This window comes from Anastrepha obliqua, chromosome 4 (assembly GCF_027943255.1).
Source record: "Anastrepha obliqua isolate idAnaObli1 chromosome 4, idAnaObli1_1.0, whole genome shotgun sequence".
Taxonomy (NCBI): domain Eukaryota; kingdom Metazoa; phylum Arthropoda; class Insecta; order Diptera; family Tephritidae; genus Anastrepha; species Anastrepha obliqua.
The window spans coordinates 14,874,281-14,891,171 of NC_072895.1; the positions used below are offsets into that span (position 1 = coordinate 14,874,281).

The 16,891-nt window shown below is 38.7% G+C and overlaps 1 protein-coding gene across 1 annotated transcript in view; it reads right to left on the reverse strand.

Annotated features, from left to right (window-relative positions):
- LOC129243425 (protein Shroom-like) overlaps positions 1–16,891 on the reverse strand; it is an 82,263-nt gene that overhangs the window by 40,866 nt on the left and 24,506 nt on the right. The window contains exons 3-4 of the mRNA XM_054880411.1: positions 2,528–2,586; positions 2,106–2,296 (exon numbers count right to left, since the gene is read on the reverse strand). Of these exons, the coding sequence (XP_054736386.1) occupies positions 2,106–2,296; positions 2,528–2,586 (250 nt within the window). The remainder of the gene's footprint in view (positions 1–2,105; positions 2,297–2,527; positions 2,587–16,891) is intronic.

Consider the following 16,891-nt stretch of genomic DNA (forward strand, 5'->3'; position numbering starts at 1 on the left):
CAACTTTTGTATCATAGTCTGTAAGGATTGTAATTCATAGACTTAAATAAATAAATAAATAAATAAATAAAAATAAACAAGACAAGCAAATCCGGTTCTCAACGATTCCAACGGTGGTCATGTGTTAAAAGTTGAAAGCTTACTTTGAGAGGACTTTAGCGTAGGAAAAATTTACGTCCGTGGGGAGATCTAAACACAGATATTTATAATTATTTTATTTATTACTTTATTCGAAGGTATAATATTTGACTGAAAAGATAATTTTAAGTACTAATAAAGGGTTTTCCAATAACCGGTGTTATTTTGAATATCCGGCTATTTCGGTAGATGTGACTTTTGAAGCTGTAATTTTTTGACATTTGACTAGTAGAAACTACGCCATTAATAAAAATGGAAAATATTGCTGTTGTAGCCGAAAGTGTTGAAGAAAACCCAGGTTTGTCCATTCCTCGTCGTTCTTTGTCATTTGAATTAGGCATTCCAAAAGCGTCATAATACGTCGTGTTTTTGCTGATTGGGCCGTTGAAATGCATGAAAATGATCCGGAATTCCATGGAAAAATCATCTTGAGTGATGAGGCCCATTTCTACCTCGGTGACTTCGTCAACAAGCAAAATTGTCAGATGTGGGGCTCAGAAAATCCAATAGTTATTGTTGAAAAGCCTCTCTATCCTCAACGTGTGACTGTTTAATGCGGTTTATGGTCCGGCGGAGTCATTGGACCTTACTTTTTCGATAATGAAGCTGGAGCAACAGTTACGGTGAATGGATTGCGCTGGAATTGTATGGTATTGCTCTGGAAAACGTTTATTTTCAACAAGACGGCGCCACGTGCCACACAAGCAACGAAACCATTGATCTTTTACGGGAATAACGCCTCTTATTGGAAAACCCTTTATATAGAGCTCTTGCTTCTGAAGACAGAACTGATGCTAAATGCTTAAACTTATGGAGAGTCAAGTTGCAGGAAGGAGTAGAGGAAATTTGAATTTGGTTAACTTTAGAACTCTCCAAGCACACAATTTTCTATGATCCTAAAATCCGCTCAAATCCCCTTGTATGATCTTGGCATACGGCTGTGAAATGTGGACGATGAAGATGAGTGACGAGAACCATATAGCAACGTTCTAAAGGAAAATACTTCGAAAAATTTATGATGCAATTAGGCTGGAAGATCACATATATCATATCAGATACAGCGCTGAACTTGAGCACCTCATCCAAGGGCAGAACATCATAAAATACATTAAAGCCCAACGAATTTGCTGACTTGGACATGGAGGAAGAATGTAAAGCGCAACAAATGAATGAATGAGTCTTGAAGAAACTACCAGCGTTACATCCAGAACTGTCATGCTAAGGGAGAAGAAGAAGAAGACGAAAATTCTCTCAAGGTACGTGTTTTCAAACTTGTTGCTGTAATTGCTAGCTTATTTTAGCAACTCAGCCCAATGCACATTTCCATAAGCAGCAATGGCCTGATGATTGGTTTTTTGGTTGAGGGCTCCAAAACTGTGATCCAACAATTCTAGTGAGCGTTGAAAACATATCCAACGTTTTGCAAATATTTCATAAGCGATGCTACTTGTGAACACTTTTTAAAAAAAAGAGTAGTTTCTGAAAAATATAAAAAATATAATTGCAATCAAAAACCAGCTGTATGACAAACATTTCGTGACAGAAAAAAGCGATTGTCACATTCCATGCAGCCAATGTCTGTCTCAATTGACCATAACTTGTTGCGACTAGTGCGTTGTACATTAGCAGCCGCTTGGCATGTACGGCTGCGAACGTGCAACAAATCACTAAACAAGCAACTAAACAACGTCAATGATCCTAAAATAAACTCAAATGCCCAAACGACAAATGACAAACGGCCTGCAGCCAACAGCCAACAGCCAACAGCCAACAGCCAACAGGCAACGGACAACAGACGATAGATGGCCAACGGCCAGTTAACAACGTGTATCGCCCAACAGGCATCAGGCAATGGGTAACGGGCAACGTGCAACGGGCAATGGGCAACGCGCAATCGGCTATCAGACGCTCCAAATGTAGCAACATCTATTCACATGTAGTGCATTGAACGTGGCATGAAAACTCACCTGTCCAGGAATGGTGTGGCCGAACTGGAATCTGAACTGGAGACATAACTGTGATACCCCTCCGATTGTGCATACGACGATTGCTTCTGATGATGGAACAACATCGCTGGCTGATCGTAATAGGATGAGGCGCGTATGTTGTACTCTTCGAGGCCGGCCTGTGTGAGGCTGCACTGATCGCTCATGTCATCCTGTAAATGGGCAGAGCAAAATAAGAGAAAAACGAATCAGTATAAGATGTTGCTAAGTGCATGCACGAGGGTTAAAGATTGATTGAGTTGGTGGAAAGTTGTTGGGTATGAATACGCGCAATATGTATGTGTATGTGTGTGTGTGTGTGTATGTATATGTTTATGTGTATGTTATGTTGCATGTGGCACTTATAAACTAAAGTGGCAGAAACAAGCAGTTAACCGGCTAACTGAATCGTTATTATTTGTCTGTGCGTATGCCGCAGTCACCGTCGTTGTGGAGAATGTCGCTGCAACAACAAAAATTAATAAAATGCGTGTTAGAAAATAAACAAAATAAATTGGAAAAATGATGCTTGCAACAGCAATCGCAGCAGCAGCAGCAGCAGATGGAACGGTTGTAGCTAAACCATTTACAACAACAATTATAACACACTGCTACAACCGCCACAACAGCTACAGATAATGAAGCGGAAGGAGTGGCAACGTGCGATGAATTGAGGAAATTGCGCGCATCACTGGCAACGCCAATACTTATTGGGTTAGTTTAGCTGCAATAACAGACAACACACATACCAACAACAACGACAGCAATAAGAACAATTACGCAACACTACGCTGGCTGCAGGCTGCGCGACGACAATGATGACATTGCCAATATTGATGCTGATTCAAGTGTCAGCGTCGCTTAGACTTCTCAACGTGGTTGTTGTTATTGTGATTTCTGTTTCTTCTGCCCATCCACCGCAGGCAACTTGATTAAGGTGGCCTCCACCAGCGTTGCACGGGCGACAGTGGCTTCCGTTGTACAAAATGTGGCTGCCCGCAACCGTAGCCGGTCAGTAGTGCGTAATCGTGCTTTTGTTGTTGGTTTTGCTTCTGTGGCTACAGTGCGTATGTGTTTGTTGGTGCATAAACGGTTATAGGCACACTTGGAATTCTTGGCAGCATACCTCAAACCATAGGCAGCTAGAACAACGTAGAGCAACAGCTACTTGCAACAAAGCTGCAGCAACAGCAACAACAAAATGCTCTAACTTGAAAGGTGAGTGCGTGCTTTAGACTGTGCTTTGTTACTATTATTATCATTGTTATTCTTACAATCACTGCCTTTGTTGTTCTTCTATCTTTTACTGCCTTAGCATAATAGCCAGTGTTGCCGCTTTCTGTGTATTTTTCAAGGTGGCAACAGCCGTTAGAAATAAATTGCTACATTGCTGCGCATTTGGTTGGAGACACTAAGCACTTGTCTTTGTTGTTGCATACAAACACAGCGACGTGTGTTAGCAGTAGACCAGCGCTCTTAATTACACCACTGCCACATAAATACGGGGTTGAATTTTGGAGATGACTTAATACAGGGTGTTTCTGAGTACTTGTATGTGAGGGGAGGGAGTGTGGCTTGAAATGATATTTTTTATTTACGATAATAGAGTTTCGGACTAGGTGAGCTAGTGAGCTAGGTGAGCGCTTCAAGGGAGAGATACAGGGTTTGGTTGAAAAGTAATGAGCCTTATATTTTTTAAGCAGTTTTATTAAACCTTTTGGCTTATACAACTAATATTCTTCAAAATAGGACCCTTGAGCGTCAATACACCACTGGTAGCGGTCCTTCCACTGCAGGAAACCCTTTTTTAAACTCATCCGCCGGAGTCGCGTTCAATTCGGCTGTCACAGTTTTTTGGATCGCCTCGATGGAGTCGAAACGCCTCCCCTTCAGCTTTCTTTTCAGGCGCGGGAACAAGAAGAAGTCCGGAGGGGACAGGTCTGGGCTGTAGGGAGGGTGGGGAAGCACCGAAACCCCCATCTTGGTCAAAGCAGAGGAGCAGAGGAAGGCGGTGTGCGCCGGCGCATTGTCGTGATGAAGGGTCCAATTGTTGACGAGGTCGGGCCGAACCCGGACGACGCGGTTTTTCAGCCGAAGTAGCACTTCTTTGTAAAATGTCTCGTTTACAGTGCTTTCTGGAGGTACAGACTCCTTGTGGACGATGCCTCGAGAGTCGAAAAAGTTGATTTGCGTCGTCGAAGGCCTTCCAGATCGCTGTTCGTCTTCGACGTCCTCCCGGCCTTCCTTCAACGACTTGTGCCACCGTTTTACCTGGGCACTGGACAGAGATTGGTCCCCGTAAGCCTCCTTGAGTAGCCCAATGGTTTCGGTACTCGATTTGTTTAGCTTTACGCAAATTTTGATCGAGTAACGTTGCTCCAACGATCGCTGCATTTTCGTCACTGCAGAATCCTAACACACTTTTAAAACAGCTTTCACGCGCGGAGCAATGTTGACTGCACCGCTGTCGTCAGCGAACTGGGACCGGTTTCTAGTGGAAGGGGAAGGTCCAACGATCATTTTCCCCCGCCAGCCGATTCGGTTGATCGCTTAGCAGACGCGCGGGAAGGCTCATTACTTTTCAATCAAATCAGGTAGGCCAGTCAACGAATACCTGTACGCCGTGTGGTTCTTGATGTGAAATTTGTAATTTTTTTTTTAATTTTAACAAATTTTGAAACTTGGATTTATATAGTTTTTGTATAAAAATGTACTACATTTTCATATAAATTCTTGAGAAATCCTTCCATTTTCCTGTGTGGAAGGAATGAAGCAGCTCGATTTGACGATATTGACGACCGAGACGGCCAATAAAACGACCAACCAAAAATCATGCTTACAGTCTTTCGTTCTACATGACACAAATCAAGTTGTATATATTCCAGAGTTGTCATTTCAGTAGTATTTCGCAAAGGTTTACAGGGTATATTTTATGATATTGCAATAAGAATAAGAAAACCCAGTTGGTATACAACTTCATCTGCCTGCACTTGATCACTATTGATTTGTTATGTTTAACCATCGCTTCAATAGTTAAGAAAGGTGGGGTGTGGGGTGTACAAAACCGCGAAAATGTCAAAAAACTGACGCAAAAGTGTACCAAAAGGCATGTCTTATAGGCGGAGTGAAGAATTTAAAAATTATCTTCTTTAATGAGGAACGCTGGGACTTCCCACAAGGCTATGCACCAGCACATAAACCTAGGTAAGTAGGTAGGTAGGGTGGCTGTCGGAATGACCACCTAGACCTTTTGTAGGTCAATTGTGATACCACTAGAACTTATCCTTACCTAATGGTTTCTTTTTCAAACCATGCAGTATCTTTAATAAACAAACAAAGCTGCGTTAGTTTTAGATGCGCTATGTCCGCTACATCGTGTCCGTATCAAGAGTGCCCAGCCTCCTCATAGCTAAGCTTTTACACTCACTTTTCACTTGTCAGACAAGCCAAATTTTAATTTAATCAAATACAACATATGGTCGGATTAAGAGGGCATGACGCGCACATTTTGTCACCTATATTTGTAGTATATCAAGCGAGTACTTATTGCAACAGCGCCTCCCATATCTATGGAGACCACACGAGCTGCTGTAGTGGGATGATTAAAGAGCCTGCATCAAAGCAAAAGGTGGTTCGAATAGATTAGGTTATGGTGGTAATCGGTGGGGTAACGATGAACTCACTTAGACCTTACAGGTCCGTTATGACAGCAATCTGCGACACGGGAACCTTATTTATTTTTCCTCGTGGAACCATTTACTGGCTCTTATGAAGCGCAGGATTGGTCCCATTCCCACGTTAAATAGTTCCGTGATTGAAAAAGTATCTACCTGGAAAACATGTTAAGATTTTAGCTAAAGTCGGACAAATACCCGAATTTTAGAGTGTCAAATTCAAAACCGCGCCATTTAATAAATTTTTTTTTATGGTTTTTTTTTGGTTTTCGTGTGTCAGATAAAAAGAAGAGCCAAAATGGACAACACCCTCCAGATCCAATTTTTCATGAGGGCCAAATTCAGCACCATTTTTTAAATTATTAAAATTAAAAAAAGAATTTTCTTTTTTGTATGTAAAAGAAGTAAAATAAAAAGCCTAAACAATTTAAAAATCGTTTTTCATTTTTTCTATTGTAAAAAAGAATTCCTGAAAATACTCTTAATTTTCCAGCTCTAGCCCACCGGGACCCCTTAAGCAAATTTATTTTTGATTTGCTTACATTTTAAATATTCATAGCTAAAATTTTTTGTTAAGAAACGAAGTTAGGAATTCCCTCTTTGCATACGCGCGGCGTTTGAGTCTCCGGCTCAGTGGTTGTCTGACTATCAACACTAAATATTTTTTTATAAACTGAGATATTTAAATTGCAATCAATTTAAGTACGCATTACTCTAATTAGTTGTGTTCCAGTTTTGCTCGAAGGTATTTTGTAACTCTACTCACTGCGCACCCAATATCTTGCCTGAAGCATCTGCGCCATACAGTCCGCCTTACCATCGTTACCAATCATACTTAAATACAGCTTTACTTTTTTTGGAAGACACCGTGTGCGGAAACTCCACTCCCCTCCACACCTAGCCGATTAATCACTAATGAGTAGCGTCCGCGAATGATTTCTTGATTGGTTGATGATGATTACAACCGTTGGCCACACGAAGTGCGTAGCCAAAGCGGATTAACGCAGTTGCAACAAAAACTTAAAGTGCTCCTCATAAACTTCAACTATTGCTGCGCTCTTCCTGCGACTGTGGCTGCGACTGTGGCTGGCTGCTTGCATTACATTACATCATACTGATGCAACAAATTAACGCCAAATCATAAACAACAAAAATGTGGAACAACAGCAACAGTCACTTCCTCAGTAAATGATGAATGATGACTACAAAAGCAACAACAACAACAACAATTCAACAACTACGAAAACAATAACATTCTCTGACAGCCCAATGACCTAGCAAAGAAAAGCAATAGTGCAACGAAGTGGCAAATAAGCAATAACAACGACAACAGTAAAATGACTATGGGAGAAAAAAAGGAGTATTGAAATAAAATCTATAATAGTGTTGAAACGGACGATGAACATGGCAAAGAGTGCATACATACATACAATTTGTCATGCACTTCAGCCCATTGCCAGCTGCTGTCGAATCGTCAACTATGACGACTATAGAAACGGCAACGTCGGTAGCAGTCGAAGAGGCTACAGCAACATCGCTTACCGCAAAGCAAGACGGACATTAGTGATGGCCAACGGTCAGCTTTTCCAGCTGCTGCACAAACTACTCGGCCGCATACAAAGCCCCAGACCCCCATAGTCTGAGCAACGATACCGCAATCAAGCAATGAAGTGTGAAAAAATATCGGAAAACTTGTGATTGTAATAATAAAAACGAAGAAGTAAAACTATGAAAATCAGCAAAGTAAGCTACACTGCGTTGAATAATTATAGCACCTGGACTTAGTGAAAAGTTCTGAGAATTTGTTTGTTTCTTATATCAATTTTTTTATGAAAATATTATATAATATAAATCCGCATAAATACAAGTTTCCAAGTGCATGACTGGCATAAAGTAAAACAAAAAACAATAAATTTTCATCAAAATTTTGAAATTTTTAATCAGAATTTTTAGAAAAAAAATCGGGTATGCAGTTTTATAGTTCATTTGCACTAGTTGATACTAATCGGGCGGATGACATGCGCAGATTTGGGAGAAAGATCCATTAAGAAATTTCCGTTCAGGGGTACACCACAGGGTGGGGTAATATCTCCACTTCTGTGGAACCTGACCGTCAATAATTTTCTTAAGAAACTTGAAAAATGGTAGGTAGGATAATTTCATATGCCGATGATATTGTAATAGCAATCTCGGGCAAACTCCTTCCAACACTGTGTGATCTTCAACAAAGAGCTCTCAACAGACTATCACTTTGGTACAAAAGTCGAGGACTAGAAGTAAATCCAGAAAAAAACGGAACTGATACTGTTCAGCAGAAAACATAAAACACCTGCTCTTCAACAAATATTTTTAGAGGGAAAACCCCTTAAAGTAACAGAAAGCGCTAAATATCTAGGACTCGTACTGGATGCGAAGCTAAATTGGAGGCTCACAGTCGCAGATAGGGTACACAAAGCTACGACGGCGTTATACTCCTGCGGAATGCTCATTGGGTAAAAATGAGGTTTGAAACCCAGAATGATACACTAGTTGTACACAGCAGTAATTGGGACTAATTCTCTACTACAGTATTGCAATATGGTGGAATGACCTTGATAAGGACGTGAACATTAACAGAGTTGACAAAGTCCAAAGACTTGAATCTGTTCTTATAACCGGCGCAATGTCCACCACACCATCGAAAGCACTGTTCGCGATATTAAACTTCCTTCCGGCACCCCTCCAGGCAAAGTACATTGTGCGCAGTGCACTTTAAGTAAGTGGTCAAACACAGACTATAGCCACGATAAAATCCTGAATGACAAATTGGGGCTTTCCGGACAGGTGGACTATGCAGTCCCGCCTACACTTACCATTACAACGTTCACGACTCTCCTACCCCCCAGGGAAGAGTGGGAACGGGACGAGGTAAGACAGGGCGAGGGCATCCATGTATACACAGATGGCTCAAGGCTCGAGGGCAGGGTGGGCAGAGGTGTATATTCCGAGCATCTGAGGATTTCCTTCAGTTTTCAGCTTCCCGACTACTGTAGTGTCTTTCAGGCTGAACTGATGGCAATAATGAAAGCCGTGACACACCTCTACATTTTCGCTGACAGCCAGACGGCGATAAAATCCTTCACAAAACAGTCGACAACCGCCTTGGTAGCCATGAAATACCGCACATCTTTAACGAGCTGGCTGAGTCATTTCACCTAAAGGTAACATGGGTCCCAGGCCATCGCGACATTGGGGGTAATTGTAGAGCCGATGGACTAGCGAGACTCGGCACTAAATTGACTGATGAGTATATAGACAATGACATAGGGATACCCTTATAAACATGTAAACTACTCATCCTTGAAGAAACTGTAAGAAAGCAAACGAAAGATGGCGCAATGAAGCCACCTGCAAAATCGCCCGTCAAATGTGGCCGACTCTAAATTTTAAACGCAAAGAATCTCAGCTAAGCCAAAATAAACAAAGTCTTAGCACACTGATTTCAGTTATTGCGGGGCACTGCCTAATCGGTAGGCACGCCCAAAGGATGGGTGTGCAAACACATAACTTCTGTAGAAGTTGTCTAGATGAGAAAGAGGAAGAGACGATCCCACACCTTCTGCGTCACTGTCCTGCTCTAACGCGACGTAGACTCGCCATTTTGGGTAGACAATCCTGTAATGAATTAGAAGATCTCGGCTCTGTCGAAATTAAGAATTTTAAAAAATGTTTGATAAGTATATATTGGTTTTAGGAGGGATAAGGACTAGTTCCCTACCGTCATCGCAATGGGCCATTAGCCTGAGTGCGTCCCACAGTGGGCAACCGCTTCAACCTAACCTCACTTAAACTAGTTGATGGGTTCAAAAATTGCGTTGATTTTTGACATTTTTTCTTTGCTGCCTGTCTTAGGTATTGGGTGTTTTCTTCTAAAGGGTGATTAGATTGGAGATACTTTTTTCAATTGGGGTGTTTTGACAGATCACGCGTGACTACTGTCAAACTAAATACATAATTTTATTCAGTATTCAAAGACATTTTGCCATGGAAAGGCTTACGCCTCAAAAAACATTTACAAATCGTAGACTTGAATTAGACAAATCGACGCTCTGTAAAAAGTTTGCAACTTGTGGTGTTCAGCGATGAGGGCCTTTTTTGGCTTATTGGCTACGTCAGTAAGCAAAATTGCCGTATTTGGGTTGAAGCGCAACTCGAAGCCTTTCAAGAGGAGTCAGAGTTTTGAACTTGTGCACTTCCTAATGGTACGAGTGCACTAAATGTACTCAATGCACTAAAATGCAAAATGCTGTAAAACTGCATACTGAAATTTTTTTAATAGTTCTGATTCAAAAGTGGGAAATGTGGGATGAAAATTTGTTGATTCTTTTTAGGTTTGCATAAAATTTGAAACCTAGATTTAAATGTTTTTTATATGAAAATTATTTATATTTTCATAAAAAAAATTTTCAAAATTAAATGAGAGACAAATAAATTGATAAAACTTGTCAATAAGTGCTAGTGCTGTAATTTTCTCACGCACTGTATGAAGTCTATGAATAATTTCATGCGATGTGTATGTGTGTCTGTATGCGCAGCTGCCTCTTTGTAGGTACACAAAAGAATATGCAGTTATTTATTTTCGTTTTTTTATTTTTTATGCAAGTAATCTTGTTTTTTTTTTTTGATTTGTTGGCTTATGCAACTTCATGGCAAAGGCAATAAATAATCAGTTATGATCGATATTCAACGCAAATTGTCCGACCGTTCATTAGCGGACCTTGACCTCACTGCCATAGATGTGTACTAAATGCAAGTCTTTACTGGCTGCCAACAAATTAATTTATCAATGATTGTCCGAGTTTTTATACCCGCTGCATAATAATATATAGCAAGAGGCGTGGTTGCACACACTAGTGCATATGCAAAAGAGCTTTCAATGGGAACATGAAAATTTTGTATTTGAATATTTATTAAAGTTTTTTTCTTTTTACGATCTAGAATATTTATTAAAGTTTTTTTCTTTTTACGATCTAGCAAGGCCGTAATTTCAAGCCAAAGTTCCAAATAAGCCAAATCAGTCCATTCTAAGCCGTTCACAGGAGTTCAGAATAGCTCAGCCTACGTGGAAGAAGTGAACCTATTGAGCTCTTGAGGCGCCAAAACTTCCACGATCGCGTTGTTTAAAAATCATTTTACATCTTTCCTGAAAATTCCTATATTTGTAAAAATCATAGAAACTGCCTTAACAGTTTCAAACGCGGTATAGTTTCCCATGCTCTGTTGCATATAAAATTTTTTGGAATTTTTTTCTTTTGTTTAATTCAGACACTTATCAATTGCTAATTATTTTGGGCCCATCTCTTTCAGAACAGCCTCCTTGGGAAGTGAAAGAATAGAAGGAAATATTTAAACTAAAGGTCAAAAGTGCTTTTACTTCTTTGCTCCTCATCCGATCGCTTTTTAGTTTTGTCATCAATGAACAGCAAATATCTAAACAATATCGCTGCATTGGGTGCAAAAAGTTCTATTCCGCCCAAAAATTTAGATACTCTTATTTGCATTAACTTTTTATCAATCGCTTCTCAACTTGCATTCAACCTTTGATTTGTGTATACAGCAAAGAGCATTTTACGATTGCATTTGACTATTGTTTTAAGGTTTTTATATTTAGTAATCTTAGTTTCAATTCATATAACGGTCGTTATTTTACGACTCAAATAAAATCGGTGTTAAAGTTCAGTTCTAATGGAAGCTGCTGTTACCCGCCCGAGAATATTTTATGATATCAGAATACTGTGTGTATATTTATTATATAGCTACGAATATATATAGCATAAAAATTGTGGTATATAAGTTTGTATGTATGTAAGTACAAGTAGGTTTGATGCATTTATGGCATTTGCTTTTTGGATGCGCACTTTAGTGCCCCTCGAAATGGTTGTGCAAAAGGTCGTAAAATCGTATGAATCAGCTGCAATTGTTTATTAAATTTAGCAATGCGATTACAAAACTGTGGCAATTAGCATAAATAAATGCAAAAAGTGATTTAACGAACACATAAAAATGCGTATGTATTAAAAAAAATAAATAGTACCTAATTGTGGAATTTGGAAAATTGGAATAAATGCCATAAATGCCATAAATAAATATTGCCACATATTTGGAGATTCTACATTTCCACGGCCATAGAGTTTGGCATCAAGATAATGAAGCAATCCTAAAAATAACAAAACTGAAGCCCCCATAGGAGAGTCCAGCAGTAGTAACCGCTAGCTGTTTAAGCTTGAATGTAGTGGCTATCGGTTCTCTAAACAGCCTTTGTGTAGTCATAGCCTTCTATCGCATTAGAGCTGAGTGTTTTTTTGTTTCGCCGACAAGAGCTGGCTCATTCCGCACTATACATGTATGTATGTCTAGAGGTTTCTATTCAAAGACATGCAGCATCCCAACGTTATACGAGTCGCATTATTAGCTACATCTAAGCGGCGCTCCGTTGGTGCTTACTGACAAGGTTCAACACCTACCCTTAATACTGCACAGAGAGCTAACGTGGAAGGATAAGGAAGCCAGTAATCGCCTTGAATGGGTGTAACGGCGCTATTGGCAAAAGATGAGGTCTCTCGCCTAAAGTTGTATTTTGGCTCCATAATACCTTTATAAAGCCAATTTTGTTGTATTCTTTGTCATGTGCAACTCATTGTCTGGTGGAACTCACTAAAGAGTATAATAGTGAGAGTGAAGAAGCTTGAGAGAGTTCAAAGAGTCTGCATTCATTATAATCAGCGGGGCGCTTCGAACTAATCTTATCCTAGCTCTAAACCCAATGTTTAACCTGGCTTCTATATAAGTAGATATCCCGGGCAAAACTGCCGCTTCACGTGCCGAAATCAGGTTGAGAGGCTCGGGCTACGTGCTCGACCTCACTTACGGACACTCAAGAATCCTTAAAAGCTTTGCGTTCATGCCCTTGACGTCTGATCGATATACACCCTCTCAAGCGATACCCATATATACCCCACTCACATTCCATCAAGGGCGGAGTGGGCGGTAGACAGAGCCTAGTGAACCTATTCACCGATGGCTCGAAGTTGAAAGGAAGAGTTGCCTGAGAAGTGTTCTGCGAGTAGCTCCCCATCAGACTCCAGTTCAGGTTGGCCAATCAATGCAGTCTGTTCGAAGCAGAGCTAGCCGAAATCAAAGAAGCACCTGATTGGCTACTCACTTCCGTGTTAAGTGTTACGAAAGTAAATATAATATTTGCTCCAATAGCCAAGCGGCAATGAGGATTCTGGGCTTCACTTTCGAACGCATTCGAATTCTTTAATATAAGGCTCATCTGGGTACTTGGTTATAGTGAGCTTGCGAGGAACTGCGAGGCGAATGAACTGGCTGGACAAGGGACATGTGAGGTAGTTTCCCCGCGAAAAAAAGGATTTCGATCCCTTTGTTCCTCTGTGGTCTGCTCCTGGAAAGATGAGCTTCGCGTCAACTCAACGAGTTCTGGGCAAGTACACAAATTTGTGAGGTCATGATATCCTTCTGGCCACGTGCGGATCGGTGGTGTTCGACGGATCTTGTGAGATTGACAAAATCTTAGCTTCTCAGTTCGAATTTCGTTGGTGTTCTCGCAGTACACAATACACGAGGTATACATGCTATCAGACTCGGCTTTGCTTCGAGTTCTTTCTGCGTCATTTATATGGGCGACCACCGTAGCCGAATGAGCTGGTGCGTGACTGCCATTCGGGAGTGCGTCGGTTCAAATCTTCGTGTATGGGCATCAAATAATAGAAACGTTTTTTTTTTTGCAATAGCAGTCACCTCTTGGCAGGCAATGACTAACCTCTGAGAGTATTTTTGTCATGAAATATCTGCTCATAAAAAAACATTTAACGTTTGTAGTCGGCTTAAAACTGTAGGAAGCCGAACAACATCAAGATGTATACCACAATAGGAGCAGGAGCTCGGCCAAACCCCTAACAGAAGTATACGAGCCCTTTATTTCTTTAATTTTTTTATATGGAGAATGAGGAGAAATCATCTCAGCGCCGTCTCTTTAGCTGCCCTGCTCTAAGGGGCTAAGATTTAAGATCACTTCTTTCTTATGCCTGCTGATATAGCAGACCTTGATATTAAAAATAAATATAATAATAATAAAATAAATAAATAAATAAATATTATCAGCAGCACAACAGAACTCGGTCATCTTTTGTAACTCTAGAAATACTCAAAGGGAGGGGTTACAAAAGCAGTAGAGTGCGTAAAGTTAAAAATGAAAATTTTCATCACTCAAAATACTTTCTTTTTTTATTTAGTAAAAAGTTGTTAAAAAATGGATGATTAATTTTGCGCCACCTTATATGAGTATGAACTACGTTTATATATTTTCATAAAAAAAATGATTAAAATCAAATAAGAATGAAATAAACTCTCTGAACTTCTCAATTAATCCCAGTGCTTCAGTTGTGAAACGCACTACTTTTCTAATCTAAACGTCAAAACATTTCAAGAGCTCTCCCAGTGCATTTATATTATTTTATTCCGCTATTCTTGACACTTAACAAAGGAGTCATAGGATTGGCATCCTCTGTCATATTTAACTCGAAATAATCGTAGAAAATATAAATATTGCCATATTATTATTTTCGCCAATTAAAAGTCGAATTTTAAATAAAATACTACGCAAAACGTAGTTATTATTTTGGCTACAATTTTTCCCCAAATTTCGAGGTTAATGAAAAAATTAGTAAGCAACTATTATAGCTACAAGCTCTACCAGCGCTTGATCTCTCCTCCGTTTAAGCCTCCTGCCCACCTCTCTGTGATTATGGCTAACTTAATCCACTTTATTTGCATTCGCAATTTCAACAGAGCTCCAACCGCAGTTGGCAGTGGTGATCAACGTGATCGCTTGGTCAGATACCCGTCAGGCAGTCGATCTGCCAGTCAATCAGTCGGACAGTCAGCACAGCTAGCTACCAGCACCAGCATCGCTATACGATATTCGCATTTGTGCCACAAAGTAATTCAATAATACATGACAATTGAGTGGAAAATCGAAAATCCAATTCAAAAGCCATTTAACTAACAAATACGAATAGAGGATCACTTTCGCTTACAATGATCCCAAAAGAAAGCAGCAAAACAAAAACAAATTAAAAAACAAAAACCTCAATAAGCAAATTCGTAGATGGACTGTTCACCGATGTCTTCTCGGTCGCCTGGCAATTGATGTTATTAAAAATGTTATTTTTGCTTTTGTTACCCTGACCACCACTGCTGCTGCCATTACCAGCATTGTTTGCTTTTCTCACTAATTTTCAGCACTTAATGATCACTTGGAGCAATGGAGCGGGCAAGCGTTCGAACAAATTGCGTATGCCGCAGCTATGGCTGACATGCCGGCACGACAGCTCCCACTGCGCAATGCTGCTGCTGCCACACAATTACATATGGCAGTGGTTGAATAGAGTGGATGGGAGAAAGATTACATGGCGCGACATGAGAAGCGGCGCGGCTTGGCCTATCATCGCTTTGCCTAATGAACTTTACACTGCAATTTCTTTGTGACGCAGTACAAGCGTGTTGTTGTTTTTGGGTGTGCTATTTGTATTGAAACCAAACAAAATACAAAAAATAAATGAAAAAAATATTATAAAAATAACAATAATAAAAATATTTGAGTGCGCTTATAGGCAGCTTCGCTCAGTTGTTGAGACTTTGTAAAGAGTTTTCATAAGTAAATAAATTCTTCAAAAAACAAAGCTCGTGAAATAAAATAAAGTAAAGTAAACAACTTTCAGTGCATATAAAAATTAAACTAAAAACAAACTTCGTTGCGAGCTTCAGTTTTGTGGAAAAAATTGCAGTGAAATTTTCGCCACTTAACTATTGGAGATTGAAGTTGTCTCTGGCTGCTTACCAGTGAAACTATACTTTCTGAATTACTTATTTATATAATTTAATTATTTTGTTATTATTTACGTATCTAACAAATGGATAATTATGGCGCCGTCGAGTCATTTGAGTTAACATTTGATGCCTTTTGAGAGGCTTTATCAAAATACGCAGAGATACGAAATGAACGAGCACTTCAGTACAGACGAGTATATAATTGCATTTATACTTATACTTATACTTATACTTATACTTATACTTATACTTATACTTATACTTATACTTATACTTATACTTATACTTATACTTATACTTATACTTATACTTATACTTATACTTATACTTATACTTATACTTATACTTATACTTATACTTATACTTATACTTATACTTATACTTATACTTATACTTATACTTATACTTATACTTATACTTATACTTATACTTATACTTATACTTATACTTATACTTATACTTATACTTATACTTATACTTATACTTATACTTATACTTATACTTATACTTATACTTATACTTATACTTATACTTATACTTATACTTATACTTATACTTATACTTATACTTATACTTATACTTATACTTATACTTATACTTATACTTATACTTATACTTATACTTATACTTATACTTATACTTATACTTATACTTATACTTATACTTATACTTATACTTATACTTATACTTATACTTATACTTATACTTATACTTATACTTATACTTATACTTATACTTATACTTATACTTATACTTATACTTATACTTATACTTATACTTATACTTATACTTATACTTATACTTATACTTATACTTATACTTATACTTATACTTATACTTATACTTATACTTATACTTATACTTATACTTATACTTATACTTATACTTATACTTATACTTATACTTATACTTATACTTATACTTATACTTATACTTATACTTATACTTATACTTATACTTATACTTATACTTATACTTATACTTATACTTATACTTATACTTATACTTATACTTATACTTATACTAGGGCTGGTTATAACTAATTATGCTTCCAATGCTCCGATTTCTAAAAACTTTGATTTTTCTTCAACAAAGTACCAATTAAATTGTTACTAAATGAATTTCTTTCATTAAATTCTAAGCATTCCCTATATTCTTTCTATGCAAATTATAAGCAATGTTAGTACTTTATAGCCTAGACAG